General features: G+C 43.1%; 1 protein-coding gene across 2 annotated transcripts in view; it reads left to right on the top strand.

Annotated features, from left to right (window-relative positions):
* Window positions 1–17,498, top strand: part of LNX1 (ligand of numb-protein X 1) — a 90,309-nt gene that overhangs the window by 65,638 nt on the left and 7,173 nt on the right. For both annotated transcript variants that reach the window (XM_036252189.1, XM_036252180.1), the window contains exons 6-7: window positions 11,056–11,190; window positions 16,633–16,810. In XM_036252189.1, coding sequence (XP_036108082.1) covers window positions 11,056–11,190; window positions 16,633–16,810 — 313 coding nt within the window. The remainder of the gene's footprint in view (window positions 1–11,055; window positions 11,191–16,632; window positions 16,811–17,498) is intronic.

Here is a 17,498-nt window from a genome sequence, read left to right as displayed (position 1 = left end):
CATCCACGTCCCTCTGGAAAGCCCACAGAAACTTGAATATGAATTTGGGAGGAAATCCCCTATTAAAAGAGATATATGAATTATTGATCATCTAGGTAAATAGAGTTCCCAATAGCATGGCATTGCTCCAAACTAATTCACTTTCCAACTAGTATGATATCACCAAGCCCCAGCATGCATCTTGCTAACTTTGGCTGAGTCACCATTAGTTTTTCTGAAGTTCACTGAGCTTCCAGCTTTATGCTTAGAGGAATGGGCTTTGTTCTTGATTTTTGTATCCTAATCCATTTATTCACTTAATTTACTCAATATGTACTACATTTCTGCTGTTTGACTAGCCCTGGGTTAGGCGCAGAGAACAGAGATGATGACTAGTAGGCTGTCCTTCCAAAGGAGCCCACAGTGTAAAAGGGGAGGTGGACTTTTTCTAAATTACTGCCATATGGTGTGCTAGTCCTGTAACAGACTTCAAGCACTGTGCCAGTACAGATAACGGAGAGACTTCTGCTTAGATGGGCCTAAGAATTCTTCAGAGGAGGAAGATATTTTTTTAAAAAAACTTTATTGATTTTAGAAAAAGAGGGAGAGAGAGAGAGAAACACAAAAGAGAGAGAACATCGATTGCCACACCCTGCACGCCCTCCCCCCTCCCCTCCAGTGGGGATTAGGCCTACAACCTGGACATGTGCCCTGATCGGGAATCAGATGACCTCTTGGTGCATGGGTCAAAACTCAACCAGTGAGCCACGCCAGCCCAGCCGAGGAGGAAGATCTTGAACTGGGGCTTTGAGGCATCATAAGTTCTCTGGGTGGACAAGGCAGGGAGGGTCATCCTAATGAGATACAACACAAAAGAACATGTCGCTAAAAGGCTATTAGGGAAATGGTTAATACGTAGAGCATGATGTCTAAGAAGTATTTGCAACTATCCGTCATGTTAACTTCCACGTAGCGACTGAAGTGAGTCAGCATCAGTAGTTGACTGAATCTTGTACCGCATTCCATGGAAGATGACAGAACACAGAGCCAGCCCCCACAAGGACTTGATTATCTAAGTTCTAATAAACCTCCCCCGCTAAGGTCCCAGCCATGGAGTTCTTCCAGGTGTTGGCAACACCTTTCAATATTGTGTGTGTCTTACAACCTCTTCTTTGAGGAGAACCAAATGGAGGATGATACTGTCATTTTAAATGTGGACAATCTGAGGCAGAGGGGCCAGGGGACTTGCCCTGCTTGCTTCATCCACCAGGATAGGAAGGACACATTGTGGCCCCTGAACTGTGGCTCTTGTTGGTGTCCCAATTCCAAGGTGATTCTCAGCCTGATGGATCGTCCCAACAGGCTGTGGGGTCGTACAGGTAGCAAACAGAAGCATTCACAAGAGGCATTTCCCTCTGGAGTTTATTTTATCTATTCCCAAGTTCATATGCCCAGCCCCAACTTCTCCGCTGAACACCACACTGCAGAGTCAACTGCCCGCTTGGTTTCTGCACGTGGATGTCTAACAGGCATCTCATATTCGTGTCCAGAACCGAATCCTTGGCTTCCTTCCACTCCACCCGCTGTCATGCCTGCTCGTCCCTCAGTCTCTCCCAGTCTCTAAGAACGGCTCCATCATTCACCCAGTTACATGGGCCAAAAGAATCTACTCTGTTCAGTATCCACCTCCCACAACCCATTTGTCACCAACTCCATGACATTCTTCAGCCAGGCCACCATCAACCTTGGTCTCAGCCAAGAACCTCTTGCCTGGTCTCGTGCTTCCACACTCGGTCCTCCCCCTCCGCTCCTCACACAGCAGTTAGAATGGCCTTCACAGCCAGTGCCGTCATCTCCCTTTCGTGTTCTGCTCCCTGATGCTTCCCAAGACACGTAGATTATAAAATCCCCCAAACCTGACACTGGTCTGCAGAGCCGAACGTAATCTCACCTCCACTTACGTCTCCAACTTCACCTCCTAGAATACTAGAACCTCTCCCCTCGGCTTCCCCGGCTCGGGCTCGGTCACATTGCCTTCTTGCTTCTCCTCAGACATTTCAAGAACTTCCTCACCTCAGGGCTGACGTTCCTGCTGTCCCTCTGACTGAAAGACTCTTCCAAATACCTGTGTGACTCACTCCCACACTTACAGTCAGGTCCCTTCTCAGCTGTCACTTCTGACAATCCCACTTAAAATAGCATCTGCTACTCCCAGTTCTGTATCCTCCAATCTGCTTTATTTTGTTTTACTATCAACTCATTATTGTTACCTGCCAATTTAGCCTCGTACAGTAGAGTATTACATCTCAAGCACTTAGAGAAATGGCAATAGTAGACACTCAATACATATTTGTTGAATACATAAATCGAGTCAAATTATAAAAATGTAAATATATATAAAATATAATATACACATTCCATCTCAAAGGGATTTTTTTTTTGTCAAACCATTTACCAAAGAACAAGCACCAACTCTATTTTCACATGCTGTTTGTCCCCAAGACAGAATCTCTGTTTTTGTCTGCTTCTATTTGTTCAGTTATTATTGGCTGTGCCAAGAAGTGGGCGGTACAATGGGGAACAAGACTGACACGGTTCCTGGCCTTGTAGAACTTGGAATATGTCCCCATCTCTGATCTGAAATCCAGTCAATCAAGCCAGCATTCAGGTTCCTGCCTGTGTGTGAGAACTGGTGAGACAGAAAATAGACAATGTTGGCCAAAGCATGAACCCATGAAGAAGGAAGAGTTCTTGTTGTTTTTCTTCATAAAGAAACTGCACTCTAGGCATGATTTTTTTTTTTTTCTCTTTAGAAACGTGACTTTTAGGTATTCATCCATGTTTGTGTTACATTTGTTAACGCCCTCTGCAGGTCAAACGTACAACTTGCACTCATCCTAGAGATCATCTGCCAACTCGACTTCGCAACAGGCAAAACAAAAACTCCCTTACTCATGTCATTTGGAAAAATTTGGCATTCTACATATGATTACATATGGCATGCTACTTTTGTAGATTAGTAACAGAAGAGGAAAAACATTTTATTCCCTGAGAAAGTTAATTTATGAAATCTTGCCTAATAGTGGGACTTCCTAAAAGAATCTTCTGCTTACTAAACAAAGCCAGCATGCTTTATAAGCAGGAGAGGATAATTTATTTTTTTTTAAATTGGGCAAAGCTAGTTGGAAAAAAATGGAAAAAATAGAATGGAAAAAAAAAAAAAAGAATGCTGGGAAAACCCAGTTAAGCAATCTCAAGAGTGAATTTTATTTATGTGATACTTGTAACACACACCAGGCTGCGGGTCTTAAACTAAATACCCTTCAAAGGTTAAACTCAGATTTCCTACCAACCCTTGGCTGCATTGGCCTTGTACCTTGTCCATGACTCATATTTGCCTGACAAAGAAATTGCCAGACAACATGTCCTCTGGTCATGTTTTCTCCCACAGTCCCGCACTTCGGCCTCGCTCTACTTTATTTCAGGGAAAAGTGATTACAGAGAAGCCACAACTGTTTTAAATCTGACTAAGTTTACATGTGTGGACTCCTAACCTCAGCTTACTCAGCAGCAGCCCTGGGTGCCAGATCCCAGAATTAGAGACACTGAGAGTCTCCCGAAGAGGAGAAATCTAAGGAGTCGGAAACTGCAACTACGGGGCAGTTGACTTATGTAGAACTTAGTACAACTTTATTTTCCTCCATGTCTATTTAAGATTTACGAGCACTGTGGCTGGAGTAACTGTATGACAGAGACAGCTTTGTGGAACTGTCTGGTGTCACAGCTAAAATGAGAGACCAAAGAAATATGGACCAAAGATTTGAGAACCTAGAGGCTAAAAGAGACATTTGAACATCTAAAACCTTGGCAGCTCAGCATGCGTCTACCCGATAGCCATACGAGAAGGACCTGTTCTGAGCTATGCCTCCTCCAAGAGGCTCTGCCTATCTGCCTTCTGGGTCAGTGAGTTCTTATCTACTCAGCAGTTCAAATATGTACATTTAATAAACGAAGAAAGTAATTATGGATTTCAAATCCGAGTATCCTCCTTGTGCCTTCCTCCACCCCCCCCCAGGCAACTTCCAGACTCGGCGCAAAACTAAAAAAAAATTCAAAGCCAGTGGTGATAAGATGGGTTTTTATTAATACTGACATATGTGTGATTCCCCCCCTTTGCATGAATTAATATTTAAATGAAAAGTTATTTCTTCAAAGAATTGGCAAAAAGACTCTTCATATTTTTAAAAAGAACATGATTGGCCTTTAGACAGAACCAGAAAAAAAAATAAGGAAGTACACACGTTACCTACTTCTGTTCTATACGTGATTCCAGCTCACGTATTCCGCTGCATAGCTGGTTCCCTGGAGCCAGGAAGAACTGCCAGCGAAATGAGGTCTGACAGGTCTGTGAGCTTCTTTACAGATCCGCACAGCTAAGACAGAATCAAATCCCTATTTAAACAAATCTGCTTAGCATGATGTTATAGTACGGTTAATAGACTAATACATAGACTTAAAAAAACATGCTTCTGAACCAAATTCTTACAGTTCAAATGATTTTTACATAGACCTCCAAATGTCATGCACTTGGGGTAAAGCATAACTTGGTAAACTGTACAGCTTCAAATTTTAGGAGTGACCCTCATCACTCCTACACATTGCAAATATTAGGAGATCTTGAAACTTCATTACCTTTCTCCAACCTACATAGCCCTCACATGCACATTTTTCTTACCACAGAAAAGAGTTGACCATGAGAGTAACTTCTAGACACCAATAAAGAAAAGTTGTTTCAGGCAAAGGAGTTGGGTCCTTCTGCTGACTCAGCAATCAGCAGGTTCAGGGACTCAAGAACTAAATTCTTATTTTGACCTTGTCACTGACATCTGTATGACCTTGCATATGTCATACCAGCATCATTAATTTCTTAGTCCCTAAAAGATACGTGCTTCTACGAATGTAAGGATGACCATGGAGCTACAATCTAGTGGGGAAAACACACCAAATTACTATGTCAAATCTGCTTTTCTACCCTGGTCAAATCCAAAGGTTCTTATTCATCTCTTTTCCTCAAAGCCTCCTTAATTTCTTTTTTCCTTGGCCAGACTCTGGTTGCTCTTAGTTCACTAAAGCAGCTGCTGCCTCTCCAGCAGAAGATATTCACAAATTCTTTTTAAATGTGCCTGGCGCTATGTGAGGTACTACCATTTCCATGGTGAACAAACTGATACACCCCAGATTTGATTTCATGAAGTTCATAGGGGGATATCAGCTTGCAGCGTACCATTAGCTCATTGTGGATTTATGTTTCTGGAGCCCCTAACTTTCTGCTCAGTGAGAGGTACTTTTGTTTCTCAGAAGTTCTCTCGCTCACTGGAAGGAGGGTTAGGGTGAGGACTTTTTTTCTGTACCTCGTTGTGTAGTACATTGCCTTGTCACCAGGTATTTTTCTAGCATATCAATCAGTAACCCTGTTGTGTTGTCTGTGCAGCCGTGGATGGTCTGTGTACCATACATGACCTCAGAGCTAGGCTGCAGTGCTGTCCCACATAGTGGGGTTCTGGGACCTCATTGTCATCTTCCAATTGACCAGTAATGATGAAGCCAAGAACATCTGTTGAGTTCTTGGCTTCATAGAACATAGAGACAATCCCCTGTGCATGTATGAAATGGCACAATGGGCTTCTGGGTACAGTTAGTCCATTAGCAAAAAATATACCCTACCCTGTGCTGGTCAGACTAGAACTTGTTTTCTAGGTCCAGTTCTGTTGTATGTGTACGTGTGCACCCGCACACGATTATTAGAATGAGTTCAGAGTTCATCAAGTTTTTGAGGTGGCTTGGAAATACATTAAATATTGAAGAAACTAGGAATATTTGACCTGGGAAGGAAAAGGGCTAGGGGAGGACAGTGAGAATTATCTTCAAATAGGTGGTCATGTGGAAGTTGACTTGGAGTTTCCCTAGAGGACATGGTTAGAACCAATGGACAAGCAGGAGAAGGGCAAATTTAAGCTCAACCTGAGGACACACTTTCTAATTAGTGCTATCTAAAAGTGGCCTGGGCCACATGGGGACGCAGAGTTCACTGTCATCTGAGACAGTGGAGCATGAGCCCCGTGGCAACATGGCAAAGATTTTGCAGGGGAATTGAAGCAGGAGCTAGAGAGAATGTTGGATTCGATGATGTCCGGCATCTCTTCCATACCTCTGACTTTCTAACTTTATGGAACCGGCTCTCCAAGTTCCCCAGGGCTCTGCGAGCACAGGACAGATGAACTGAGAATGACACTGAGCGGCTGGAAGGGAAGCTGACGGGGGCAACCCCAAACAGCACGGAAAGAACCATCCTCGCAAGTACACGGAAAGTCAGTTAAAGCTAGACTTTTCCCGCTGGGACCCTTGGAAAAGAAACGAGTGGGGTATGCAGAAGAAGAATGAATTTTTTAAAAGATAGTCGGCCCAGCTGGTGTGGCTCGGTGGTTGAGCATCGACCCACACACCAAGAGATAGCTGGTTCGATTCCCGGTCGAGGCACATGCCCAGGTTGTGGGCCTGATCCCCAGTGGGGGCATGCAGGAGGTGGCCAGTCGATGTTCTCTCTCATCCATGTTCCTCTCTCTCTCTGCCTCTCCCTTCCTCTCTCTAAAAATCAATAAAGAAAAAAAAAAAGATGAAATACATGAATGCATCTCTACTGACAATAAAACCATTTAGAGTTGGAATTTAAACTCAATCACTTCAATCATAAATTACACGGATAATACCACCACATTTAAAAAATAAGTAAAACCTCTGGTGTTGATGGATGAAATGCTAAGCAGAGACAAGCTCGGTAAATAGCTTACATTATTATAAATCCACGATGCCCCTCACACGTCTTTGCAACAAGAGAGCCACCCAGTCCCCGTGGGTCCCCGTGGGCCTGCACTGTGTTGTAACGGGCGCTGCATATGGGGTTGGCCTGCTCTGAGCAGCACAGCCTCCAGGCCCAACAGTCCGTTTGGAGTTTTCCTCTTCCAGGTGTTTCTATGGAACAAAACCCTGGGACACCGGGGCTCGGCAGGGAATGGTGAATGCGGTGACTCCCAGCTTGAAACTTTATAAAGCTGACACAAGAAGCACAATGAATGAACCCACCTAAACTGCAAAGTTTACCAAACATTTTATTTAAGCATATGCATATATATTTCTAAAAGCAGCAAATTCTATAAATCATTTGGCTTAAGTCCAATCCTTTACAGATGACTAGGTGAAGCCTTTGACTAGGTGAGAAATGTATACTTTGAATTTCAAGTACTCTGTCCACTCTTGCTGTGCCTTTATTTATGGCTGGCCTCTCTCTGCCACCTCACGGACCCGTGTGATGCCAGGACAGTAGAAAGACCCCTCTCCTCCAGTAACTGGCTCCGCAAGGTGTGTCTCCTGGCTCCTCGGGCAGGAGCATCTTTCATATTTGTCGTTCTGTCCTGTGAAGTTTCTTGTCCATGCTGCATCCTGATGATATGAGCAGTTCTTATCAGCCGTAGTAAATCTGGTAGAGAAAAGAACTATTTCCAGGCAGACGGTGCTAGAACAAGACCCTCCCAGACTCCTCCTTCCACCTATTCGAGATGGGATTTTATTACTTTAAAACAGGCTCCTATAAAGGAGGCTGCCAGACAGTGGTTTCCTTCTATGGCCTCTGCTTACTCCCATCATATAAATATTATTGGCAGTTTTGAGTCAAATTTCAAATGCTTAGAGAAAGACAGCCATTGAACAGAACAAAAACAACAAAAACCAAGCTTCTCCATGAGAAATGCTATTGTTTTAACCCTCCGCCTTTCTCTGAATAGTAGGATTTTCCTGTCTTTTCACATAGAAGTAATTGGTTCTACCTCTGAAACGCTAATGTGTGTTCCCCATCTCTGTCTCATGGCACCTGCTCCCCACTGTCCCTGAGGTGGGACAAGTGCCGTGCGGGCAGGAGCCATGTCTCCGAGAGCGGGCGCACGTCAGCCAGGGGGATAGGGTGGCTGCCAGCGAGCGGAGGTCCACAGGGAGAATGTGGCTGCCGTTGGGCCCCTTTCCTTGAACGCATAGACAAAGGAGAGGGGAAGTTTAATGCCTGGACTCTTGGAAGAGAAAGGACGATCTGGTAGTGCAGTCAGGCCATGCGGCCTGTAATCACTGTGCCCAGTTTGCCTGGAGCAAAACTGAGGATGTTTCGGGAGAAGGGAGAGGAAACGTAAGTGAAAAGGACCCAGCTTTCGCCGTGGCTCCCACTGGAGCTAGCCACGACTGTCAACCAGTCCTCCCGTCCAAACGACCACTCTCCAGGAGGTGCGAGAGAGAAGCTGCCTCACCTCCGGCCTGTAGCATGTTCTTCCTTGGCGTGTGTATTTAAATGACAGGTCCGCTGTGCCCATCTCCCTGGCACGTGTGTGTGTGTGTGTGTGTGTGTGTGTGTGTGTGTGTGTGTGTGAAATAAACAAGTGTCTGCCGGGCTCGCCTTCATGCCGTCTCTGCGTGTCTCGCCCTCACCCGCCTTCTGACGCTCACTCCACACTCACACCAGAGTCACCTCCGTGGAAAGGAAGACTGATGCTAAGGCCTGTTTTCGACCCTGAATCCAGCTGTTCCTGAGAGCTGGGAGCCAGGACAAACACATTAGCCCATTTTCCACCTCTGACTTCAAACGCTGGGAAAGAGAGTGCATCGGATGCAGCCTCCCTGAGAGCAATTTATAAGGTGGCTGATGAGAGCCACGGACCCAGCCTCGCAGGGAGCTCATTTCCACGTAAATCGATACCAGGGTCATCTATTGGCGTGTTCTTCCCGCCAGCAACTTAATAAAAGTCAGCATTTGAAAACCCAGTGAGAAATGCACGCTCGGAAACGTGAACTGAATGGCCCTTGCAGTCTGCTCCTTGCCATTTTGGATTTTCCTGGCAAGTCTCGGATTTTCTCAACTTCCATGAGGTGGTCACGTTCCTGGCCCAAAGCGCGTGCCGCCCAGTGTGCTGGCTCAGACAAGCCTGCTGCCCGGTCCTTGGAAACGCTGGAGTTTCCCTGAAGATAAGCACGTTTGAGCTCAACCATTGACATTTGAACTTGAATGTTTGCTATTTCTTATCTCTCAATAATTTTTGCTTCAGAAAGTTCCCAGAGATAACCTCATTGAGATAAGTGGGGGGTACAGCATAAAGCAAGAGACAATGATTACAAAACGCTCTTCCAAGAACTGAACTGAGTCGACTAACGCCTGAGTTCTTTGCATCAGCGTCGTTGTTGTTTCCTGGGCTTGTTGTTTCTGTTCTGTTCTGACACAGACTTTATATGTGATGAAAAGCACCAGGGGAGGCAAGACAGGCGAAGGGACGGAGAAGGGCCAGTAGCGGACAGACCAGCAGAAGTGATGGCTGGGCTGGGCGTGAAGGAGGGTGAGCGGAGGATTGGAACTTTCCTTTCGAGTCCTGGTAGGTAGGATTTTCTAAATTTATGTGAAATGAATCCGCTCGACTAGCCCACCACCTACTGTGAGGTTCACAATAGACAAGCTTGTGGTGCTTCAGCAGTTGCTTTTAAAAGTTCATCTAATGTACAACCACCTGATTGATGACCCCTACATTTTAAGAAAGCCCTGAGGAGAGATGTTTATTAATATAAGGATACAAAGTCATGAAGGTTTGGACTGATCAGTGCTGGACAACGGGGATCTGATTTCGTTGGTGGGTTCTTGTTGCTGAAGGTTTTAAAGTGAGTCCTAGTTCCTGAGAGTGGGAGTGAGTTATGTGCTATGGGACGGAGGATGCAGAGGCAGGAAGCAGCTAGTTCAGTTCCCGTTTTCTGAGCTCATGGAGAAAAGCATGAGCGTTTTCCATGGCCTCTTTCAGGACCTGACTTTTTCTCGTCGTCTGATGACCACGCCTGCAACAGAAGGCAGGCAGGCAGGCTAATATCCAGTTCTGCTGTGGTTGGTCCCCAAATCTAGTATTTTGGAGGGGACCTTTTCTCATCAAATCTAGCTACACCTCAGCCACTGTTGGCTTTTACTAGAGGGACGGGTGAGCTCAGTGGCTACATCGCTGGCGCCATGGGGGAGCCCTGCTCAGGTCTGTTTCCCGGTCCAAGGTCTAGTCTAACTGCCCTGCAGGTCTCGGGCCTCAGAAATCAGCAGTTCTGGGACAGGGACCCATGCTCTGTAACACACATGGAACTCTTCTGTGGCAGAAAGCCAGTTTGTACATTTATGGAGTGGAATGGACCTTACCAATAAGCAATATATTTGCTATTTGGAATGCTCGGTCCAAGTATCAGTGTACATAGCAGAGAGGACTAGTAGCCAGAATTAATGGCAGTCACATAAAACATAAAGACTCAAAGCCCAGGCCTTTAATCAGGCTGTGTTCAAACCCATGAAATCATCCTGTAGGTCTGAGGTGCTCATCTTCTCCAATACACAAAGGTTTGAAACCACCAGGCACAGAATTTCTTGTCCTACAGTAATAATGTTGCTGCCACTAACTCCGCTTTTTTCCTTTTTTAATCCTCACCCGAGGACAATTTTTTGATTTTTGTTCAGATGGAGGGAGACAGAGAGAGAAACATCAACATGAAAGGGACACATCAAGTGGTTGCCACCTGCACAACCCAACCGGGGTGGGCACAAACTGCAACCGAGGTACGTGCCCTTAGCGGGAACTGAACCCAGGTCTTTCTGGACCGTAGGTCAATGCTCTAACCGCTGAGCCAAACCAGCCAGGGCTCCGCTTTTTTTTCTTTACCGTGGATGCTTTTGGTCTTAGACCTTTGGTCTGGGGTTACACTGGGCTCCTACTTGACGCTGTACATCCTATTCTATCAGGCAGAGTTTTCAGACATTTCAGGCTGTGTACAGTAGAGCCATTCACTGGATAAAGGAAATGACTCTTGTGTTCTTGTCAAATTACAAAGTGGGCACTGCCATGAAATATACTTGAAAACACCTTTTTCCCATAAAAAAGCTAAAACCCAACACACATTTGGTAACCGTGGTGCTGGATGCTTGGGATGGAAGCTCTGAGGGGTTAATGCCTGTGTCTTATCGCCCAGGCCAGTGAGAGGCGCATTCACCTCGTGGTGTCCCGCCAGGCTCGTCAGCGGAGTCCTGACATCTCTCAGGAAGCCGGCTGGAGCAGCAACGGCAGCGGGTCCCCAGAGCCAGGAGACAGGAGCACCAATCCCAAGGTGAGGCCCTGCAGGGTCTGTCCACTGCTTCTGCGGGGAGCTATTTCTTGGGAAGCTGCACACTTGAACATTTCTAAGTGTCATCTCTGGACTTCATCACTTAAATACTATGTGACCTGTCTTGTAAAAGTAAAAGCCCAAGTCCCATCTTCGAGGCCTGGTGGGATAACAGGTGTCTCCCATCTAAGCAGGAGAGAGGAAAGTGCAGGAGAGTTTTGAAACCTGATCTTGTAGACCTCATAATTTCCAGTTGAAGCCAAATAGATGTCATGTTATTTCGAGTCATTTTGTTTAAGGACTGTTTTTCATTCACTTTGAAATGAAACAAGAGGTTTGCTTGGCTTCTGGATTTTGAAGTTCCCAGTCTGTCTGAAAATGAACAATTCCCCTGCTAATTTTAGGATGTTTGTTTTTGCAGAAGGACCCAGAAAAATAATATAAACACTTGAAGTTCATGTAACGTTAGGGAGTGGTGGGGGTTGGGCAAACCAAAGAGCACATGTCCTATCTTATGGAATTCAAATCCAGAAAAAAAAAATTTACACTGTAGATGACGTAGCATGTATCTGAAGGCAGAATGCAGCAATGTGCAGCCTCTCTTTAAATGAGGTGACTCAGCCCAATTGCTACTTGTGTCTGTGGCCAATGTTAAAGACAATAACATGACTTCTCCATTTGAATGGGTGTCTGAGCAACACAAACCCTGCTTAGACCAAGCTGAGTCCTGTAGCTTTGGCTTGGCATCCTATTGTGATGGCGATGAGTTTCTAGCCATCATTTCTGCTGGGATCCGGTTTCATTAAATCACTTGTAACTAAAAAAATATGCTTACAGCTAGCCCATTCTTCGTGCATCAGGTTAGGGAATGCCTACATACCACATCAGGCTATGTTTCACGAGTTTGAATTTTTGATGTAAAAACAATACTCAAAATTTTGATTTTGGAACATCTCTGCTTTTTATGCTGTTAATCACACAGCCTACAAGGCTGTATCCCCCTTCCCTTCCACCAGCCCTGCAGCCAGCCATGCCCCATAAATCCATAAATTCCAGGTTTATTTACAATAAGCATTCTCAACAGATTAAGTGCCTCCTGCTGAAACATTTTATGGATAAGGACTCCCTGGTGTCTTTTCACTAGTAAATACCATTAGTGTGTTTAAATTAAACTAATGCTATTTATTAATAGAAAACTAGTTTATTCTCTTAATTAAACTTTTAATATAATTAATGGATTATAGTTTAACTAGATCGCATTATATTCTAGTTCATTAAACCACTAAGAATGAAGCTTCCACCAGCACTGTGATTTTATAATCCTTTCCCCTAACCATAATGAACCGTGGAAAGAGCCAAGAGGATCTGATCAATTTTTTTATGTAACCCTCGTATGTTTAATTCCTAGAAAACATACATAAAAAACTGGTCCAGTAGAAGTTGTAATTATGTTCATTTTAATTTATAGTTCTGCCTTCTATAGTTCTCTCTCACACACACCAAAAGTGGCATATTCAACATGAAGCTAAGACATATATGGCTCTTTGATTTGGTTTTTTATGATCCTACTAAAGTTGTATTTTGTTTAGGAAACAACGTGGCTTTTTGAAATCAGGAAGTTAAATTACTCAAAGAAATTCCAAAGAAGGCAAACCAAGATTTGTGGGACAGAAAAGGTTTTAGTGAATTGAAAAATTAAAGAATAATGGGCATCACCTTTAGGACTGTGGTTGCCTCTGTGGGAAAGGAAAGGGATGTGACCAGAGAGGAGTCAGAGAGGGACTTCGACTATAATGGACATTTATGTCCGACGCCAGGTTGCGAGGCACATGGGCAGGTTGTTATGTTCATCTTTGTACTTTTTAAATGTCTAAAATGTTTTCTTAAAAATCCAAAGCAAATATCCTATCATGTATTTTTATAGCTGAATGATAAAGTACACAGGTGCCCCGATATGTTTTAATCAGCTTAAACTATTTCGTCATAAATCATGTTTTCAACATTAGGGAGCATCCTGAAGTCTCCCAAGTAGGGAAGGGGCGTGGAGAGAAGAGATGGAAATGAAGATCTCTGCTGTATTTAACTCGCCCCTCCCCCATCAAAGTTAGGGTATGGAGGTGTCTAGGGTATGGAAGGCTGATGTTGTGGGAGACACTGGACACACACTGCTTATCTGGGGTAGTCCAGTCATGTCTGCTGAGCCTGTAGTTGCTCCGTGAAACATCTGTTTGCTCAGTGCAGAAAGGCCATTTGGGAGGTGAGGGGGTACAAGAAGGTTCTGCTCTCCAGGAAGTCGCGTCTATAAACAGAAAGGACACACCTGTGCAGCCACCAAGACACAGCTTTCCGCATTCAGATCGTAGATGTCATGATTTTATTTGACAGAATTGGATCCGGGTTCAGTTCTCTAGTCAATGAACTAGTTAAACTCTTCCTGGAAAAATTGAATGATTAATTCTTTCATGCCTTTTTTTTTTTTTTTTTTCTGACAGGTACCTGAAAATTGATAAATTTAGATCATGTGTTTCAGTATTACCTCTAAAAGCAAAATGGTATAGTGGGGGAGAGCATGAATTCAGTCAGACGTCCTAGGTTTCAGGTCCCAATTTTGCTCTTAACATCTGTGATTCACTGATCCGATGTTTGAACTGTGGAGTGTTGGTTTGCCTGCTGGGACCTGTCTATGTAGGCAACAAATATATATTTCCTTCCTTTTCTTAAAGGTGTACCTGGCCAATCTGTACATTACTCCAGCAACATTTATTCTAAACAAAGTGTTAAAGCCTCACGAATTTCTAGTACCTGGAGTGGCAGGAAAGAAGCCACGGTAACTTCTGGAACATTTCATAAATATGTCATCTAGCTACTTTCAAATGAATTTTATAACACTTTTTTTTTTTTTTTTAACCAAAAAGACATATCTTTTATTTGGTTACATTTCTTTCAGCCCCAGGTTTCCTGTACGTGGGCATTCTTACCCATTTCAGAGATGAAGTTAGAGGGAGCTTGAATGATCACATGATCACAAATCTCGTTAGCAACCCAGATAACAATAAAAAGTGTTCAAACTTACAAAGAAAGGCAATTCAATTATTGGAATCTTTGTTTTCACCTGGGGAAATATTGTAAATATTGATAAAACCCAGTATTTCTGGCAGAACTGTCAGAAATCAATATTTCCACAATGTATTGGTGAGATTGTAGATGATAAAACCATTTCAAAGGTAATTTATCACTATCTATCAAAATGTAAAATGCCCAGGCTCTTTTTAATTCTAGGACATTAGCCTAAAGAAATAATTACACAAGTGCCCTAGATGTGTGAGTCTAAGATGTTCAGTGTCCCTGTTTAATTTTGCAGAAGACTGCAAACAACCTGTCATCAGTGGGGGGTATAACACGTCCACACAAAGTATTAGCAGCTGTTCAAGAATGAGCTAGTGTGTGAGAGATATATGTGTATGAGGTACATTTGTTTTCCAGAATATTCCATACTGTGTTTAGATATTCCCTCGGGAGATTGATCAATTCCCTTACAATACCCATCCCACACGTGGAAACAATGAAGCGGAGCCTGCTTGGTGAGCATCAGGAGTACATGCTTTATGACTGTCCCCAGGAAGGGACTGAAGCAACAGGGCAGCCAGGCGGAGTCTCTGGGTTTAGGGCTCCTGCCAAGTTGGGGGCATTTCAGAACTGCCTACATCTCCAAGCGGGCTCTTTTGAGAAAGGTGATGAAAGGAAGGGACATCCTGTATCTAAGTGCTTTTCGGGAGGGAAAAGGTTATGTGCCAAGAACAGGTCTGGAGAGCCCCTCTGAATCTACTCCTTGGCCCCAGCTGGAGTGCTAGGACTAGTACTGGTCTGATTTTGAAACTTTTCTCTGCAGGAAAGTTTTACAACCCTCACCTGATAACCATTATCTTCAAGGTTCTGGAGTTTATATAAACACAATCCAGACCTTACAAGCACTAAGTGTAACATATACCTTGCCCTAATTATTCATAATTTCTGATTTATTGTTCTATTATTACCAAAAACAATTTGTGGCAGTTTGCAATTTATGCATCCACTTACTCAACAAACATGTACCTACCATCTTCAATGCGCTTAAACGCTATGTTCAGTGCTAGGGCTACAGAAATAGACCATCACTGAATACAAAAGGCTGTCAAGCAGTCATGGCTAACTTAAAACCACAGGAAATCATGAGACAATAAATGCACAAAAAGCCTAGGCTTAATCTCCACAATGAAGCATTTAAAATGGACCCTGTGCTAGCAGGTAAAGTAGTTCTGTATGATGTCAAGCATCAGATTTATAGAAGTTTGTTTCATTATAATTCATTTGATTTGTTGAATAGAAAATATACACACAGGGTTCAAATAGAAAGGACTTTTTCTTCTAGTTTATTTATGTAAATGCAAATAGTAATACAAATTCTCATTTTTAAAAAAAAAAAAAAAAAAAAGGTAAATTTACACTATTTTCTGTACCTTGATTTTTTTTAGTCAAATGCGTTTTTAAATTTTCTTCCCTTGGGTACAACCATAGTTATGTTTTGAGCCAGAGACGACTTTGAGGTTTGAGCAAGTGTTATAAATATTTATTTGCAGTGCACACCCAAAGTCTTAGGCCCCTAGGTCACTGCACTAGCAGGGAGAATACGGTTGTTGGAAAAGTATATGTTGATATGTATTTATTGATAAACAGTGCCCTTGATCTTCTCTATATTACTGCTTCAAAATAACGTTGCATATAGCTTTGCATGTTTTCTATTTAGTGCTGTTGAATCAAAATAAGTTCTCTTAATTTGCTTTACAAAAGTTGGTCCACAGTGTATACTATACAATGTGTATATTATATTTTATATGTATTTGTTTATATATTTTTATGTAATAAAATAAAGTACAACTGACTACATACATACTATTTAGAAATGCTAAAGAATAAAGGTGCCAATTGGGGGTGCTTAGATAATGGTGAATGTCTAGAGTCATAACATCTATGAAATCCAGTCTTTTTCTTTGAGAATTTCTATGATTGATTACCTGCATAAACTTAACAGGTACTATTTAATTAAAATACGGTTACTTTTTTAACTTAGAAAAAAAAATCCTGATATTCATGAATAACACAAGTTTTATGAAGTGCTGACTCACTACTATCAGGAATGAATGAATCACTTGAAAACTTTTGGGTACAGTTCCCTTCATATGCTTAATATTTCTCCAGTGGTCTCCAGCCTGTTTTTCCTTCCATTTTTACTGGCCCTGTTTGAACTCCCTCTGAGTCAGCCTATGGGATTTGGGAGGGTGGGCAGCAAAACAAGGGTTCTCCATGTGTGTTTTTCTCTGTGAGACCAAGTACCACCATATTTATGCAAGTTTGGTAGTTTTTGTAGGAAATGCAAACCCATGTTTGTTTTTCTGTCTGTGCCTTTAGCGCCTCCCTCCTGTGGTCACATGCCATGAGAAGGTGGTTAGTGTCCGAAAAGACCCCAGCGAATCTCTTGGCATGACAGTTTCAGGGGGAGCATCGCACAGTGAGTGGGATTTGCCTATCTACGTCATCAGTGTCGAGCCTGGAGGAGTCATAAGCAGAGATGGAAGAATAAAAACAGGTAAAAAGTAAAGAGACTTAAGGTTCTGGGGGCAGCAGTGTTAAAAAGAATTAGCAGCTTGCTAGGTTAAGTAACTGTTTCCAGATTTAACAAGTGAATGAGAGGGTGATCTGGCCAGAACATCTGTTACCCATTGACTATGGTTAGTTTTGAGTGTAGTTGCCGGACTGGGTTTCAACCCTCTTTGTTCATGTGGGTTGACGTGAGCGCCATCTTGCTTGCTAGGAAAGCAAATACCACAAACTATGCCAAGAATTAATAGGAAAAGGCTGCAGTTACGAGAAAGTTGCCTCAATTAAATGGCTTAATTTTGTTCCATTTATTCTAAGTGATTGTCAGATTGATCCAGTGATGAAACTATTCATGACTTGTTCCATTTTTATGGGTTGGATAGAAGTAATTGGATGGACTTTGAATGAATGTTAAGTGAAAGTACCATACCATAGGTGCTTCCCCATGGGTGAAGTGTTCCATGACTTCAATCGTGTGTGTCCCGGACTCCTAAAATGAAGATGTCAAATGTGCATCCTGAATAATATTGTCAATTCACATGAAGGGGTAACTCAGATGGTTAAGCAATTATGTAATTTAAGGATTCAGATTCAAGAGATAAAATGTGGTCCTGGCCGGTTTGGCTCAGCGGTAGAGCATCGGCCTGAAGACAAAAGAGTAGCAGGTTCGATTCTGG

The sequence above is a fragment of the Molossus molossus genome, unplaced genomic scaffold (assembly GCF_014108415.1).
Source record: "Molossus molossus isolate mMolMol1 unplaced genomic scaffold, mMolMol1.p scaffold_m16_p_1, whole genome shotgun sequence".
Taxonomy (NCBI): domain Eukaryota; kingdom Metazoa; phylum Chordata; class Mammalia; order Chiroptera; family Molossidae; genus Molossus; species Molossus molossus.
This window is presented reverse-complemented; position numbering and strand designations above follow the sequence as displayed.